The sequence below is a fragment of the Cryptomeria japonica genome, chromosome 8 (assembly GCF_030272615.1).
Source record: "Cryptomeria japonica chromosome 8, Sugi_1.0, whole genome shotgun sequence".
Classification (NCBI taxonomy): Eukaryota; Viridiplantae; Streptophyta; class Pinopsida; order Cupressales; family Cupressaceae; genus Cryptomeria; species Cryptomeria japonica.
This window is the reverse complement of record NC_081412.1, coordinates 503,426,893-503,444,353: the sequence shown is the minus strand read 5'-3', so window position 1 is coordinate 503,444,353 and position 17,461 is coordinate 503,426,893. Positions and strand designations below refer to the sequence as shown.

Here is a 17,461-nt window from a genome sequence, read left to right as displayed (position 1 = left end):
CAAATATGTCTAGATGCACTGTACCTAGGAAATTGTAGTCTAATCTTATTGGACCGACATGAAATCGGATTCCTATATGAGAACATCATGTCTAGGGTTTTGAAGAGTTGATATATGCGAGTATTGTAGAACAGATTAGGTCTGTGCGAAAAGGGTATCTCACTACAGAGACTGTGAGTGCAAAAGTTAGAAGACTGAAGTAATGCTGCAATGCATTAACAAAGAACTGTCAAGGATCTAATCAAGCATTCTGTGCTACTTTCTAGATCATTCACTTGTTGATTACTAATCTCTTCGACAAGTTTGAAACCCTTAACCGGGTAGGCCTAGCCAAGCCTATTTTAAATCCTGTAACAAGGTGGTTCACAGTTGTGGATCTGAAATCCTTTAACAAGGTAGTCTTTAACATGACTTATCTCCTAACAGAGATCTGTATTCCTAACAGGATCTGTTCTGGTGAAGAACATTGTTAGGCCTTAACCGATCTGACCTTAACCGGTCTGGTTACTATTATGCAGATAGTTGACTTGTTAGTTTTACTCACCGTGGTCTTTCCCATTTGGGTTTCCACATCAAAATATCTTGTGTTATGGTGATTATGCTTCTATGGGCGAATGCTCTATTTGCTATTTGGCTTGTTTATGTTTTAACCAGTTTGTTGTTTAAACTACTACATCGGTCTACTGAAAAATTGTTTAAGAATTTGGTTAAGTTTTTAGGCATACTAATTCACCCCCCCCTCTTAGTATTCATCAATGGAAACCTAAAATAAATGATGGTATAATGTTTGCAATGATAGAACCGACAGACACACTACCCAAGTACATGAAACATCCCTCGCAACAATCAAGTCTTTAACCACATTTAATGCAAGCTCTTCGCATGACCATCAAACCCATCAATACAGGATGTGGTAGGTGCTATATGACCTTATCACCATGTTCCTCTCGAAAAAAGCATAAGACGACGTGGTTGTAGTTATCTTGTCATAGACTATCAAGAAGACAATGTGGTGGAAGATGCAAGGACTCGTCGAAAACATGTCGAAAAAATGCACCTCGCTAGGAGGCTGACACTTTGACGAGCAAAAGCTGACACAAAGAGCCTATCAGCTAAAAATTAATCATTACCTTTTCAAGTATTTAAAAATATTGAAAATTTAAAATTATTAATATTATTATTAATTAAAATATATAGTTAAACATTTTATATGCAGATCACATCTTCTTTTTAATATTAAAATTAAATGAGAAGAAGGTGGTTAATCATTTGTGGACCACTTAGAATTTTAAAAGAAGTGGTGTCATCTATATGTGATTGAAAGTATTTTTTGTAAAGATAGTTTTTAAAGATTTTACATTTAATTATTATTTTTTAATGTGAATTGGGCTTTTCATTTTAGCAAAATATATAGATTAACTAGTAATGATATTAAAAAGTTATTAAACTTTTAATATGTAAAAGTATTTTCAATTTATTATAAAATAGTTTATGACTACAAAATGAAGTTTAATTATATTTATGAAAGAAATTACAAAAGGATTTTAACACAACAAATTATAATTAAGATAAATAAAGACTTTTGGTGTAAGATACATCTAAAAATTGGAAACAAATGCAAAAATATTGTAAAAAGTACTTTAATGCATGTTTTTTATTAAGCAATGAAGGAAGGGTCCTAATCCTAGACATTAACATTACAACAAACCCATCAAAAAACAACCACTAGCACAAAACAACTAGAAGCACACAACAAACCAACCATCAGACAAACATAAATGTCCAGTATTGATGTCCAAACTAAACTACTAAAAATATTAGCATCTTTAATGATACCCTAATTCTTTTCCAAGATTTGGAGGTTCTTCTTTTAAAACAACAATTATAATCCAACTTAGAGATTTAATTATTTTAATTTTTGTGTTTCTGTTTTTAAAAAAAAAAATTAGATATCATCATTTATGATGAATTCAAAGATATAAATAATTTCATTAATTTAATCACATTTTTAATTTTTTAATTTATTATTAATTAATATAGATAAAATATAAATATCTTAAATACATCTATTTAAAATAATAATAAAAAAATCAATTTTAAACTATTTATTTAATTAAATGTAAATTTATTTTTTTAAATTAGCGATAAGCTTTGTTTTAAGTGGACTTGCCTGTCCACATATGTCAAGCAAACCTATCTTACGTTAGAAAACAGGCTTAACCCATCATCTAGCCATCTTCAAGTAACTAGAAAAGTTGAGACTACTTTAAAAGTTTTTAATGATAAGGCTATTGTAACAAATTTGTGCTTAGTTTCCCCTTTATTTCTCATTTAATCATATACATTTTTGGGCTTCCCACTCACTTAATCTATAAATTTAATGTTCAATTTATATATCGTGATTTATTTGTTGTAAAAAATGTTCTTAAAAAAATCTCACAATTCTTTTATAATCATGAATTTAGATCTGTTTGAAATGTTGAATAAATTGTTTCCATGTCAACAACTTCAATCTTGGGCTAGCATTTGCACTTTATTGATTCTAATTTTGATGGAAGACAAAGATCCTGAATATGGGTGGTCCGTGTAGGATCCTACTCCTGACTCAGCTGATGAATGGGGCAAGAAAGATGATGCAAGAAAGATGATCCAGATCCTCCTCCCTTGACTGCTTCTGTTTTGGCTGCTTGAGGAAGTTTTTTGATGAATAGCTTAGTTTTTTTACTCCGGCTTCAGTTTTTTTACTTCGGCTTCAGTGATCTTGTATCCCTCGACCTTTTTTTGTAAATATTTTGTATAGTTTGAAATTTGATTAAAAATCTAATATGCAATATAAGGTATATTTTAGGATCTAGAGTCCACTTTGTAACTAAAATTCACCTTCAGAAATTTGTATTTCAAGTTTTTAAAAATTTGTAATTTGCACTTTAGAAAATTGATGATGACTCACAACTTTCTATTTTAAAAATAGTTTTCAACTTTACATTACAATACAAAACATAAATTAAAAAATTAAGAAATTAGTTCAAGCTTTTGAATTTTAAATATAAATATCAAAATTAAAGATTTAATATTAAACATTAGTTTTGATTTACTAAAATTAATTAAAAATAAAATTAAAAATAAACATTTAATCATTAATATTTAAATTTTAATGTTTTCCAAATTTAAACTAATATTATTTGTCAAAAATATTTAGAAATATAAAGTTGAAGTAATTAAATTAAAACCTTTTATATACAAAATTTAATTCTTTTGTGACATAAGATGCAACAAGTTATTGCATACAAATTGATATGCAACATAGAACACAACATGAAGATGTATTCATAAACAAAAAATAAAATCACAATTAATATTGATAAAATTGAAAAACAAGACCTCACATTTACAACAATGTAAGCCTTCACATAAAACCTACAATCTCCTTTGATTGATATTCTAAAAATAAAAAATTCATCCAACATTTTTAAAAATTGGTCTCACAATACCAAGTTCAGTATGTATAATTAGTATGTATAAGTGCAAGTGCTAGTAAATAATACACATTTCCAATTTATGTGTGTTAGTATCACCTTATTGAAAATTTTCGTTGTCAACATTTATGAAGATTCAGTCTCATCCTTGCACAGTACATCTCCATGAATTTTCATGTTTAGGCAGACCTCAAATTACAGAATTGTTTAATCAGTGGTTTCCATTCTGCCCCCTGCACTGCAGTTGGTGATATCCCCAAAGGGGCGGGGGCGCTTTTGCCCTGATCCAGGCGATGACGAGATACGAGATGGAGATTGGGCATTCATCCCCACATCTGAGAATCGTGGCCTGGCTGGCCTCCTCCCCACATCCGAGAGTCGAGGAGGTCTGGGTGGCCATTGATGGGGTTTTGAATGAGGGTGGGCATAATCACTTTGGGAGGTTGAATTAGGCGTCCTGCTTGGTTGCTGGAGACTCACTGTTTCAGAGACAGAATAATCTGCATAAAGCTTCCGGATGATATCCTTTCTGTTCTTGGTGAAGGTATTGTACTCTGTTTTCATAGTTTCAGAGTCCTCTTTCAATGCTTGGAAGCTGCTACTCAATTGGACAGTAGCAGGTGGAGTTAAAGGAGAAGAAACAAGGGGAGATGAGCAGGGCAGAGATGGAGTGGAACCAGTTGTTTGGCCTTCCACAGCAAGTAGTAGCCTTTGTTCCAATTTCGCAACCTTCAATTTTAATTGCTTATTCTCCTTTTGCAGCTGCTTGTTCTGTTCAATTTGGGAATCGGGTATCTCTAACTCTTCATTTGCAATGCAAGCCTGTAACATCATTGAGGTAATTTTCCATTAAAGACCTCTTTCTTGAGCACTTCCAAACTACCCTAAATTAGTACACAGATTGAATAAAGTCTGGCCACAACTTACCCTTGTTCGAATTTCCTTTGCTCGGTTTGCCCAATGAAGAGTATTCTGTGTTTCTGAATAAGATGTATTGCTAGGACTGATGTTTGCAATCATAGTTGTGTGGCAAGCTCCACCCAACGAATCCTGCAATCACCCAGTAAGATCTCTCTGAGTTATTATAAAACAAATTTGCCCAAACCACCATTAGAAATTTCAGACTTTACTTGCATAACAGTGCTAAGAAACCTAGGTCGTTGAGGGTATGAATAATGGCATTCCTACCTTGAGAAGCTGTGTAAGTTTAGAAGCTCTATATGGAATGTGACTTTTCCCTTCCACCAGAGCCTTAATGCAGCTACTGAGGGCCAAAAGGGATTTATTTATATTGGCCCCTTCTACAGATCTCAGCGTCCGTTGATCTGTGGCAGTAGATCTCTCAGATCCAGCCAAATCTACAAGAGATAATTTACCTGAACGAGTAACAGTGGTTGATCCCTCCTTTAGTCTGTATTCCACCGCAACCTACAACATGAACTGTGTAAGTGCAATCCTTGCTTGGTATTATGTAATGGAGAATTGCAGTGTAAACTTAGCAGTCCCATTAAGTTTAAGTTTAAGAGTGTGAAGTGCAAACCTGCAGGATAGCATGGGATCGTGATGAGGTCTCATTGAGTCGAGTGGCCTCTGTTATTCGGTTATGGTTGCCTCTATAGAGCAAGATCATCACCTGTGAAACACCAATTTGCAGTGCTCCTTATAACTCCTTGGTAATCAGAATTAAGATGAGTTATGATTTTGAAGAGTTCTAAACATACCTCATGAACTGTACTCGTATGGTGTTGGGTTATCCCTGAAGAGACATTCCCCTGAAGGAAGAAGAGGGGCAAAGATCAGTTACCCAAGTATCAGAAGAATGCTCAGCTCAGCCTTAAACAGACATATTGGGAGAGGTTTACAACATACCTGTTTATCCTCTCTGAGAACAAGAGGCTTGCCAGGTGACAGGAGATCCTTCACTGCTTCATTGTAGATCTCAAGATAAGAGATTGAAACAACATGTTCACCATTAAAGCTCAACTGTTGAAGCTTTGCAAAGAGATCTTTTATGGCAAGAACCATAACACCTGGATTCCTCTCTGTTCCAAGCATAGTGTGGGTTTTCCCTGCCCCTGTTGCTCCGTAGCACAACACAGAGGCATTTCTTCCTTGCAGAACACAATCAACAAGCTCCGCAGTGCTGGACAAATTCAATGTTTTCCCAGTCAATCATACGCCACAGTCAGACAATAGAACTTCTATAACATGCTAAGAAATTGTGCTCAAAAGCACTTCAGAAAAAAGAAAAAAGAAACCCAAGTTATATACATACCTTGTATCATAGACCTGTTTCTGGTCCACAGAGGGATCGAAAACTGCATCAAATGTGTATTGCCGATCACCATCCCTCTTCAATCTCAAATAGTCATTGTCATTAACAAAGTCCTTCAAGAAGAGATCCTTCTTGTTGGCAACACAAACACAGTTTCGGGCACCTGCTTCCTCTTCTTTCTTTGACAGTGGCCTCACTCTCACATAAACCATTATCCTCTCTGTATCTTCTCCACAAATAGGCACTATCTCAGAGGCATTCCCCTGTTTGCCCCTTGTGCTTACTTCACTACTCCAATCTTCTGATTCAGGCTGTGAAATAGGAAAACATAAACTGGGTAAGGGATTAGTGCAGAAACTAGATTTAGGATTGCCATTACAGTGGCCAAAAGGTTTCCCCATTGCAGATGTTTTCCTAGAGACATCTGAATGTCTGCGGCAACCCTTGTCTGTGAGTTTTTCAGCAGGCTTGCCCATACCTGGCATTTTGGACCCTGGATTATTAACCATAGACATTCTCCTGCCTGTTTTCAAAGGCCTAGGAGGAAGCTTTTGGGCTTCAATCTGAGGCTCCTTCTCCCACTGGTTCTGTGTCAAAGCTCTTAACTTTTTGGCTGCAAGAGTAGAAGCAGAAGAAGAATTTAACCATCTTCCCCTAGCAGGGGAGGAATCAGCAGCAGGACAACCATAAAATGCCATTTTCTTCTTTCCACTCTCAAATTGCAAATTGCAATGTATTCAATTCTTTACTGTAATTCAATCCCCAAATGCTGTTCCATTCCTATTTATTCCTTTCTCTTGTGATTACATTGCATTGGGATACTGCCCAGAGGTAAGACATCTTCCGATAATTTAGTAGCAGAGATAAATCACAGGAAAGGATTGGAATTCGGGATAGCCTGCAAGATACCATGAAGGAGGGGAGGAATGGCATATTTTTGAATTTGAATAGTAGCATTGTATTGTATATAAATTTCTAATGTTTTTTGGCGCCTTTTAATTAGTATTTTTAAATTGATTTTGATATTTATTATCTTATTATGTTACATATTTATTAATTAAGGATTATAGTTTTATAACATTTAAATTAAATTTTAACGGTAATTTTTTTTTATGGAATTCCAGACCTGCGAGCACCACAGCCCAGCAAGAGCTTGAAGTCCGGGCATGAAGTCCGGGCATGAAGTCCGGGCATGAAGTCCGCGAGCTATTGATATTTAATACATTTTAGAAGATATAATATTTTTGAAAAATGTGATTATATAGATTGGGTGCTATTGATATTTAATACATCTGAGTGTTGTCATTATTTAATTATATTGGTAATTTTTGGTAAATATAATATTTATGAGGAGCATGATCATAAATATTAGTATGGTCCCAATAAATTTGAATAATATGATCATTAAATTAATTTGAGTTTTTTCATGTAGGTCCGAGGTTCAACTCTGACCCACGAGTTTAAATTAACTTTTACGGCGTTTTCACGGTAATGTTTAACAGATATTTATGAGGAGAGTGATAATAAGTATTAGTATGGTCCCAATAAATTTGAATAATATGATCATTAAATTAATTCTAACTATTATTTTTTGGAGTAGATTTAAGACTTTTGAAGAGCACAATTATAAATATTACATGCTACATGAATCTTTTTGAAGAATATGGTCCTTATATACTCAACTACTATAAATAATTTAAATCATTACTTATAAATCAACTTCAATGGTAATTTTAACAAGATACATTTTTTAGAAAATGCGATTACATATATTATGTATTATATTAATATTTTTAAAGAATGTAATTTAAATGCATTTGAGTGATGTCACTATTAGATAGAGGTCCCCTAAATTTGAGTAATATGATCATTAAATTAAATTCTAAGTATTTTCTAAAAAAATTAACACTTTTGAATGGTACGATTATTAATATAAAATGCTACATTAACGTTTTTAAGGAGAATGCTCCTTATATATTTAAGTATTATAGGTATTTAAATTAATTTAAGTGATTATTTATAAATCAATTTTAAAGTAGTTTTTACAAGTTATAATGTTTATGAAAAATGTGATTTTAGTAGATATAATATTTATGGGTATGATCATAAATATTAAATTGGTTTCAATAAATTTGAGTAATATAGTAGTTAAATTAACTATAATTATATATATATTTTTAGATTTAACACTTTTGAGGGGCACCCTTATAAATATTGCATGCTACATTAATATTTTCAAAGAGCATTATCCTTATATATTTAAGTATTATAATTGGCTCGTTAAGGGGCGTGACTGGGTTCAATCTAACAATGATTGTCTCTCCATTGACAATTGGATGAGACCCTCGGAAGGTTGGGTGAAAATAATATTTGACGGAGCCTCTAAAGGTAATCTTGGACCATTAGGGGCAGGGCTCATAGTTCGAGATTGGAAGGGAGAACTAGTAGCTCTAGGTGCTCAAAAACTTGAAAAAGGTGCAAATAATGTTGCAGAGACAACGACGACAATGCTAGCAGTTGAAGTTGGCAAGAGATTAGGTGTCAGGAAGTTACATCTAGAGAGGGACTTGTTGATAATCCTACAGGCTCTAATGAAGGGAAGTATAGAGGCGTGACATTTACAAAATTTGATTGCTAATGTTATTGAGGAGCTTAAATTTTTTGAAGAATATCAAATTAGCCATGTTAGGAGAACAGGTAATAGGGAGACAGATATATTATCGAAATGGGCTTTGTCATTTAATCAGGTGGGAGTTTTAAGACTTGAAGAATTTAGGCAAAAGCTTTTTGATGACGAATAAGATGGCAGGATGATAACTTACATTGCACGGAGGAGCGCACAAATAATAGAGAAGTAAAGGCTAGAGACAATGAACATTTAAGGTTGGGAGTAGTCTTATTGCTTAAGGTCGAGTGATTACTTCTTACATTTAAGTGACTATCTTCTCAGTTTAGTGTCGTCTTCGAGAAGAAAGCCGAGTGAATTATAGGGGCTCTTTGCAAGGAAGGAGCGAAATAGAGTGATGCGAGGTGGTGAAGCGATGTGGAAGGAAGCTATGGAGGCCAACTTCACTTTGCGTTCCAAGAAGCAACTTTGCCCATTCTATGGTGATATAACCATCAAAAGACTCCAGGGTCTTTTCAAATTCACGGATGAGTTGTTGCCACAACGTGTGGCAATTATTCTGGGGAATTCTTTCAACCTGGTAAAGAACAGTTACAAGACGTGAATGGACATCTATTCGTTGATTATGGTATGGGGTTTGGAAGTTGGGGAGAGTACAGGTACGGTGAGGAGGGTGATGGGGATGACAATTCATGAAGTTTTTTTGGTAGGAATGGACTCTTTCCTGGAGTGGGCAGTGTCGGGTGTAGGTTTTGAAGTGCGGGAAGGCTTGGTGGAAGGTGTTCATGGTCGCAGAGTAGGTGTAATGCCATTTTTACGGTGGCTAAAGGGGCTATGTCAGTTTCACTATCGAGAGGAGGCGAGGTAGGGATGGGAGGCTTTAAAATTGCTGGTTGAAATCAAAGAATTGGAGGTTGTAATTGAAATTGCAAAGGCCGAAGGGGATGGTGGTGGGAGGAGAGTCTTGCGCCCAAGGAAGCAAAAGCAAATAGAGATGCACAAGCCAGCTGAAGAATGAGGCCTGCGGTAGAGGCAAAGTTAGTGAGTTGGTGTGATGTCACTTATTAGGGTTTTTTGTTTGCTATGGATTTCTTTTGTCCTATTTACTGTTTAAAATTAGCAGGATACTGATTGGAGGGGGTAGTTTCTTTTTGGGCAGTGTAGATGCTGATGTTCATTTGAAAACTTTTGGTAATGGCATGTTTTAGATGGGATTTTTGGTTTTATGGCTATTTAGATAACTCTGATGGAAGACAATCTCTTTTTGTAAAGCAATTTTTGAATATCAATAAAATACTATTATTACTGAGCAAAAAAAAAGTATTATAATTATTTAATTTAATGTAATCTTGATTTTTTAGATATGGGATAGTGATTATAAATATCACCCTACATTAATATTTGTAGGAAATATGACCCTATAATACATTTGAATATTTAAATTGAGTTGATCATAATTTTTAATAAATAGAGTATTTTTGACAAGTGTTTATTTACACAATATATTGATAATTTATTTGAAGAAACATTATTTATCTATTCCATAAATATATCCTTCAAATTTAATTCCAACTCCAACTTTTTATTAGTGAAACATTTTAGGAGTATAGCGTCGTAAATTATATATCCTTACAATTTCACACTCTATTTGACCCCTTGCTTTATTGTGTCCTCTCTTGGGTCATTTCAAGCCTATTTGGGCCTTATCTTATCCATTATCATCAAATACTCCAATTAGGACCTGATTTAGCATCACAAACCCTGATGCTCGTGATTCTTTTGGAGGCATTGTTTTGGTGGGACTATGTTCAACTGTTGTGAAAAGCGTTCCTTTTACACTCCAACATCCTTTTATGATCCAACATCCTTTTTTATGCTCCAACGTCTTCTCTAATGTCACACCAAAATTTACCAAAATTGTAGCCAATGCAAGAGTTAGTCTTTACGTTTTCAAATCTAGTCTCAATTTTGATACGTGATAGTTTTATGTCAACCTAAACTCAAAAATACCTTGAGAACCCTATGTAAGGCAATCATTTATCATTCACAAATCCTAATTTTCAAGAAGCTATCATCACAAATTCTAATGATCAAGCATTCCTAATTCCTTCATTCAAGAGCAGATTTGAGTACAAGGAACAAGAAGCTACAACAACCTAGCTTCAAGTATGATTTCATGTTTGAATGTTATTGCATCAACAATTGGAAAAATTTTCTAAAGAGCATTGCATCACCATCGCTATCAATCTTAAGGAGTAGTCTTGTCAATTCAATATTTCAATTATGATTTAGCCTCTACCCTAATAGGGTAAGATCTCTTTTTGCATCTTCATTGATTTTATGGTGGTGGGAACACCAAGACAAGGTTTGACTTAGGTAACGCCCTAGACAACACAACCATTTTCCTCTCTTTTGTGTGTGCGGGTATAGATTCAATAGTAGAGAGTTGTAGAATCACACTGGGTAGACCAAGATAGACAATCCCAAACTTTGAATAGGTAAAAATCCTTGGACTATGTTGATTAGCTCACTTGTCTGACACTTTTAGTTTAAGTTTTTGGAGGGAAATATTTATATAGCCTCTTAATCTAGGAATCAAAGCAATTTGTTGATAAAGACACCTTCAAACTAGGGTGCCTAGCACACTTGTCTGACATATTCAACTCTAGATTGTTGGCACAAGTTATTCTCTATCTCTTGATTCAAATTTGTAATTCTATGTTTGTTTTCAATTTTGTAACCTTATGTTTATGTTGAATGTTGCTAGTTTCCTATCATTTTACCTAGACAATGCATATTCATATCATATCAAATAGACTCTTGAAAAAGGGAACAATTGATCAAAGCGTTCATCTTTTCTTTTCGATTGAAGTTGAACTTTGTTGGTTGTTCCCTAGTGAAAAATTAATGAATGTGGAAATAGTGAATGAATAATATCTTAGTTTGCATTCTTGGGCTAAGGCTTCTATTTCCATCATTACAAGGAGCATGATTATAATATTATGTTACATTAATATGTTTGGAAGTATGGTCATTCAATTAAATCTTTAAAAAATATATAAGTTAATGCACCTTTAGTTTTATGTTATGATTTAATTATAAATTATTGACAAAAATATGTAAGCTAATAAATTGTAAACTTTTCTTAATATCCTTTCATTCAAGGGTTAATAGATTCTTCTAACAAGACAATAGATGATAAATGAAAGGTTTCATCTAGAGGAATAAAACTTAATTTCAATGGGGCATTAAGCATTAAGGTCAAAAGATGAAAAATTAAATGGAAAAGGGAAGCCTTAAGAGATGGAATTGAAATGACATATGTGATGTCCCTATTTCAAATATATAAATTACATTGAATGATTATCTTTAATCTCTAAACCATATTTGCATAAACTTGAAAATAAACAAATCAAGTGTGTCAAAATGACCTCAAAAAACTAAACAAACTAAAACCTGACTTAATGCAACCAATGGAGATTGTTTTATAATATATTTAATCATGATATTACACCCACTTTTATGTTCAAAATATTAGTTTATAGCAATGAACATCTGCTACAAATTACAATGAACAAACTTCCACTCTAGGTATCCAAACACATAAGAAATAGCTACAATTTCAACTGAAACTTCTCCAAACTTCCCACACTTTATTATAATTTAAAAATTTATGAAATATCATCCCAAAAATAGCCAAGAATAGTAATATATGTTTTTATTAAAAACTTTACAAAACTAAAACCAAAGTTTTAAACTATACACTGAAATCCTCAACAAATCTCTTGCAAAATGCTAGAGAAAACACTAAAAATGGAAAGCATTAAGCATCAATATAACCTCTAGATGATATTTACCTTGGATACCCTTGTTAACACTTAATTTGAGCCTCAATATCCTTGGTTTATTATCCTTAGTGATCCCTCTTCATTATTTTATCAACCTCTAAAGAAATATAGCACTAGCTAGTTAAAATAAAGAGGATATAATGTGAAATAACCTCCAAATATATAGAGGAGAAACCCCTCACGACACCCTCTTGTAAAATATATGAAACATCATCAATTTTCCCTCAAAAGAGGCTCCCATTATGACCATTGAGTTGCCAACTATTGAGTTGTCCCAAAAGACCCTTCCATTTGTAACTGTCATTTCTTGTTTGAGACTCTTTGCTACATGAATCCAAAGGACACACACCTTGATGTCAAAAGAGGGAAAATTTAATATTAATTAATGATATCATAAAATATTCCCTCTCCACATAAGCCTCACAAATAATTCCCATAGTCATCTTTGGATACTTAGCTAAAAACAAGTTGTAATTCCCACTATAACAATCTATTATAAAATTTACCTTCTGAGATGGCTCCATAATATAAATTGTATTGGGAAATTCTAAATATTAAATAAATAATATATCTCAATGTCTCCTATCATAGTCGACTTACTATTTTTGGCTAACAGGGAGTTATTATTTTTGGTAAGTGGCCTTTTTTAAAAAAAACGGAGGGTTTCAAGTCTTCCCTTCTGAAAATTGCTTGTCCACAAGAAATTGCAACAATGGTTCTCTAATGTTTTCATGCCAATATAATCAATCATATTCAACTACATATCAAATTGTGACCTTGTACCTATGTGATGTTGCATCTTCCTTTGAAGCATCCTGAAAATTACTTGAGAAGTGTACCTATGTTGTTTGACTCCATTTGTGACCCTTCTACTGCATAACCAAGTTCCCATTCCGTCATTCTCCAATTTCATTCCTCTAGAAACTTATCTTTCCTAGTTCAATTCTCAAATTGTATAGCTACATAAACTTTGGGGAACTTGTACCAAAAAATCTTGCAACTTCTCCTAATAGAATGATAATTACTTTTGCCACCTATAGGGCTATTACAAAATTTAGTGCATCCTCCATAATAGCAAGCACAATTGGAAAAAAGTTACCTCTTTCGCTTTGGAAATGTGGAGATACCACCTTTAGGAAACAATGCTAATTGCTCCAAAATTTGCCTTCACTTGAAGGATGCTAGACAATTTTTTGATCTATTTTGGAACAATAATAATACTTTTGATGGACAAAAAAAAAACATCATACAACAATATTCCATACTATACCAATCTTTGGATGTTAATTTTGCAAAACACAGTCCCTTGTAGTCTATGCAATTTCTAAGTCCTTCCACTGACACCTTATGATCACTCAATATTATTTTCAAAATGATAGTAGAAAATAAGTTTATTTCGTTATCCAATTAATTAGGAAAATTACTGAAGTGCTTGTTAGTTTCCTCATTGAAGCATTTCCAAGACAATTTCTCTTTATAGGTCAAATAGTGCCTTGGACCTTCAACTTGTATTGCACTATTTTTGGGAAACTCATTCCTAAAACTTGTGATACATTTGATGATATTATAGATCTGAATTTTACACTCAATTTTTTATTTATAACTATAAATGCATCCCTCATAACAATAATTACACAATTCAAAACAATTACCTTCCTTGCCTCTGTGTTTTTTAGATACACCTTGCTAGAAACTATACTAATTGTCTCAAAATTTACTTTAATGTGAAAATAACTTCAAGATTAGATTTAGAATATAAATGGTATAGATGAGAATTAACAAATAACATTATATAAAAATAACAACTACTCCAACCAAATTTGAATATTGAACTTGCCAACAACTAGTTAATTTTGATGGAAGTCTGTGCACTTTTTTATTCCAAGCATTAGTTCATATTGGTCACCTAAAAAAGCCTCCAGTATGATAGTGGGAAGCACATTTATAATATATTATTCCCCTTTTTAATCCTTCCTATTTTATTTTCTCACTTGCTATGAGATATTTCCTCAACGATGTAACCAAAGCAACTCCCTTCTCTTTAGCTACTGATGGTGAGAAATTTGAAATAATAATTTCAAAATATGAGTTAATTACCTTCTTATTTATGGGGAGTTTCCTTTGTATTTAATCCATCTGCATAATTACTTCTTTATGCATCACATTGGTGATTGGTGCTATCACATAAGGAAATCCCTATAAAGAAATCATCTTGTTGACCCAAGTACCAATAGTGATTACATGCATGAGGGCTAAGAAAACTTCATTAGTAGTCACAAAATAGAAAATATTCCTCCTTGTGACTAAGATGTCTACTATATCATATATTGCAACACTTGTGAATGTATACAAATTAGCTTGTACACATGTGGTCATACTTGTAATCAAACATACTAAGTCATGAAACACTACTGAATGAGAATAACAATAGTAAACCATAAATGATATTGATGGTATAGCTTGATGGGAATAACAATAGTAAACATACTAAGTCATGACATAGAATCCATTCACACTTATCTAAACTCATACGTTACCTTTTATACCTATTGGTGTTGTGTCTTCCTATATGCCTTGAGCACTAGTAGAATTATTTTCTCATGTGAATTTTTTATACAAGCTAATTTCCAACTTCATGGAATATTGGAATCCTTTATCTACTGGTGATTAATTTCTAAAGAGTGCCCTATGTTGATTTGGAAGTATCTGAAAGTCAAAATGAAGTATATAGAAATTCTTTCAATATAGATGAAAAAATGGGAATCTCATTGGCAATATAAAATCCTCCATTTTTTTATCCTTATAACATCACTTGGATTCTATTTGCAAGAATAACCTTAATTTTGTAATAGTGAATCCTCATTTCCAATTTTGCAAATTGTATCACTTACTCCAATCTCCCTTTTAGTGTGGTCCCTTTGGCAACAAGAATTTTGTATTAGCATAAAGAAAAGCAACAATTTTGAGAATTGAAATTTATTTTCACACCTTAGGTTGTCAACAATGAATTCATTCTCTTTTTCTAAACTCAAATTTGGGGAGACACCAACATGCTTCCACTGTGCTTTTATGATACAACTGGAATCTGATAGTCTTGAGCCATGAAGTGATTTTATCAATGTGGTTTTCAACTTATCAAAAATTTGAATCTTTTCTTGCCTTATATTCTCACCTAGATCCCACATTCTTATGTTCCAACAATTTTGAACCTTTGAAAAATGATCCATCCCTTATGTGTTCTCTCCATAAGAATTGCATAGTGACAAAGAAGGAAAAAAATCATAAATATTTTCATACCTTGGGCTACCAATTAAGAATCCACCCTCTCTTGTGGTAATATTTTTTAAAGGCATGTCACCATTCTTTTGTTGTGTTACTCTGATGCTACAAACAATGCACTCATCCATCTTTCCCATGAGAGGTATATAAACTCAACACCTTCATTGTTTTGATTCCAAGATTCACATTCAAAGATATCCAAAACATCCTCGTAAGTTCTATCAATAAACTCTTCTACTAAAAATTCAAAGAGGATAATCTGATCATCCCCATGTTCCATCTTTTCTAGTCTAGCATCGTTAGTTGTACTCTCTTACAATTTCATCCTCACCTAGGCTTAACTTTGGTGTTCGGAATTTTGATTTTTTATTACTGTGTTGATTTTGCTCACACCCCCTATTAATCCTGCATTCTCATAATTTTCTCTCCTTCCCCCTCATGTTGAGTCTTGATTTTTCAATATCAAGGCTTTGGGCGCCCTAGTCCTCCTAATCAAGAGCCATGTTTGGGCCCTACAATAGTCATCTCAAATGAGCGGGAAACTGGATCATGTGTTGGCCTACTCCAAGAATTTAATTTGTTTTCGGGTAATCAAGTATAAAAGGAGTTTGCCTTCTCATTTCAAAGCTAACAACTTTTATGATCCCAAGTACATTTTGACAAAATTCAATTCAAGTGAGTGAGAAATCAGTCATTCATCAAGCATTGGAGAAAAACTAAAGTCAAGTTCAAGTATTGAAGATAGCATCCATGATCAATGTTTTATGAAGGCATTCTATATGAAATCCTAAAAAACTTTGTGTGAAGGTCAAATAAAACTTAATCAAGGTATACAATATTGTTTCAATAATTTCAACCTTTCCCTCAAAAGGAAAGTATTTTATTACAGTCTTTCAATACATTGATCAATTCAATTTCATGGTTAATTCTAAAACTGAGGTTTGACCTAATGCAAACCCCTCTTCCCAACATATTTCCCTTTCCTTCTATGTCCAAGAAATAGGTGTAGGACATATACTCAAGAATTTCAATAGAGTCGACAATGATGAATAGGGTTAACTTTCAATGACAAAAAATTTAGAGGACCAGGGCGGATCTGTGCTACCTAGTCCTAAAAAATCAAATCGAACTTCTGGGAATAAGTTATAAACATCTTTTTTTCCCCAGATCTTAGTTTGTGGCTCTATGGGATATCTGTAGTAGTTTGTTTGCAACAGTTTACTTCAACTATTCATAATTTAACCCTAATTTCATAATTGCATTCCAAATTCAACTAAGAAAGAGGATAACCAATAATAACCATTGAATCCAATCAAAATCTCAACCCTATCCTCATTTTGATTGACTCTAGATCTATTTGGGTTCAATCCTCTTCCAATGTAGTTGTGTTAATTAGGTTATTTAGTGTATTTACTTGGTGAAACCCTAATTCCTAATTTTCATAACATTACATTTTGGTGAATGCAACATCTTTCATAATTGATTTTGATTTATTGTTTTAGAATTGATTTTTTATGCATTTTAAAATTAAAATTTGTACTCATAGTTTTTATTTTCAATTGAATTACATAAATTTAGAAGTTAATTTCACAAAAAACCTGGATTTATTATTCTAAAATTAACTTTTGGGTTGCATAATTTTTCAGGTATATTTTGAAATGTGATTATTATGACATGTTATGTTATGATGTAAAGGTATTTATTGTTCAAAATCATAATTCACATTGTTTAATTTCTTGGTTAATCAATCATTGTTATAACAAATTGTATTGCTTAATCATAATTTTCAATTTTGGCATTCAAATTTCCCTTTTTGGTGCATGAGTTTTGTTACCATTAGTCCTATATACAATATTCCAATGAGAAAAAGTTGTAAACTTAAGGCTTCCCAAGGTTTAAACATTAAGGATATGGAGCCTCATTTGGACCACATCTTCCATGAGAATGTTGGTGTTTC

The 17,461-nt window shown here is 33.0% G+C and overlaps 1 protein-coding gene across 1 annotated transcript; it reads right to left on the bottom strand.

Annotated features, from left to right (window-relative positions):
* Nucleotides 1-3,463: 3,463 nt before the first annotated feature.
* Nucleotides 3,464-6,661, bottom strand: LOC131056958 (kinesin-like protein KIN-8A). The gene is made up of 7 exons (XM_057991197.2): nt 5,752-6,661; nt 5,346-5,619; nt 5,198-5,248; nt 5,017-5,109; nt 4,665-4,904; nt 4,404-4,526; nt 3,464-4,298 (listed from the first exon to the last, which is right to left on the bottom strand). The coding sequence occupies exons 1-7, from the start codon at nt 6,447-6,449 to the stop codon at nt 3,684-3,686; spliced, it is 2,094 nt and encodes a 697-aa protein (XP_057847180.2). The 5' UTR covers nt 6,450-6,661; the 3' UTR covers nt 3,464-3,683.
* Between the last annotated feature and the right edge of the window lie 10,800 nt (nt 6,662-17,461).

Bases quoted from the DNA above. Each gene is read 5' to 3' on its own strand.
- LOC131056958 (XM_057991197.2), bottom strand. From the start codon at position 6,449: ATGGCATTTTATGGTTGTCCTGCTGCTGATTCCTCCCCTGCTAGGGGA. The intron at 5,620-5,751 runs GTATGTATATAA...GAATTTGTCCAG, and splicing joins AAACAGGTCTATGATACAAG to CACTGCGGAGCTTGTTGATT. The intron at 4,527-4,664 runs GTAGGAATGCCA...GGGTGATTGCAG, and splicing joins AACTTACACAGCTTCTCAAG to GATTCGTTGGGTGGAGCTTG.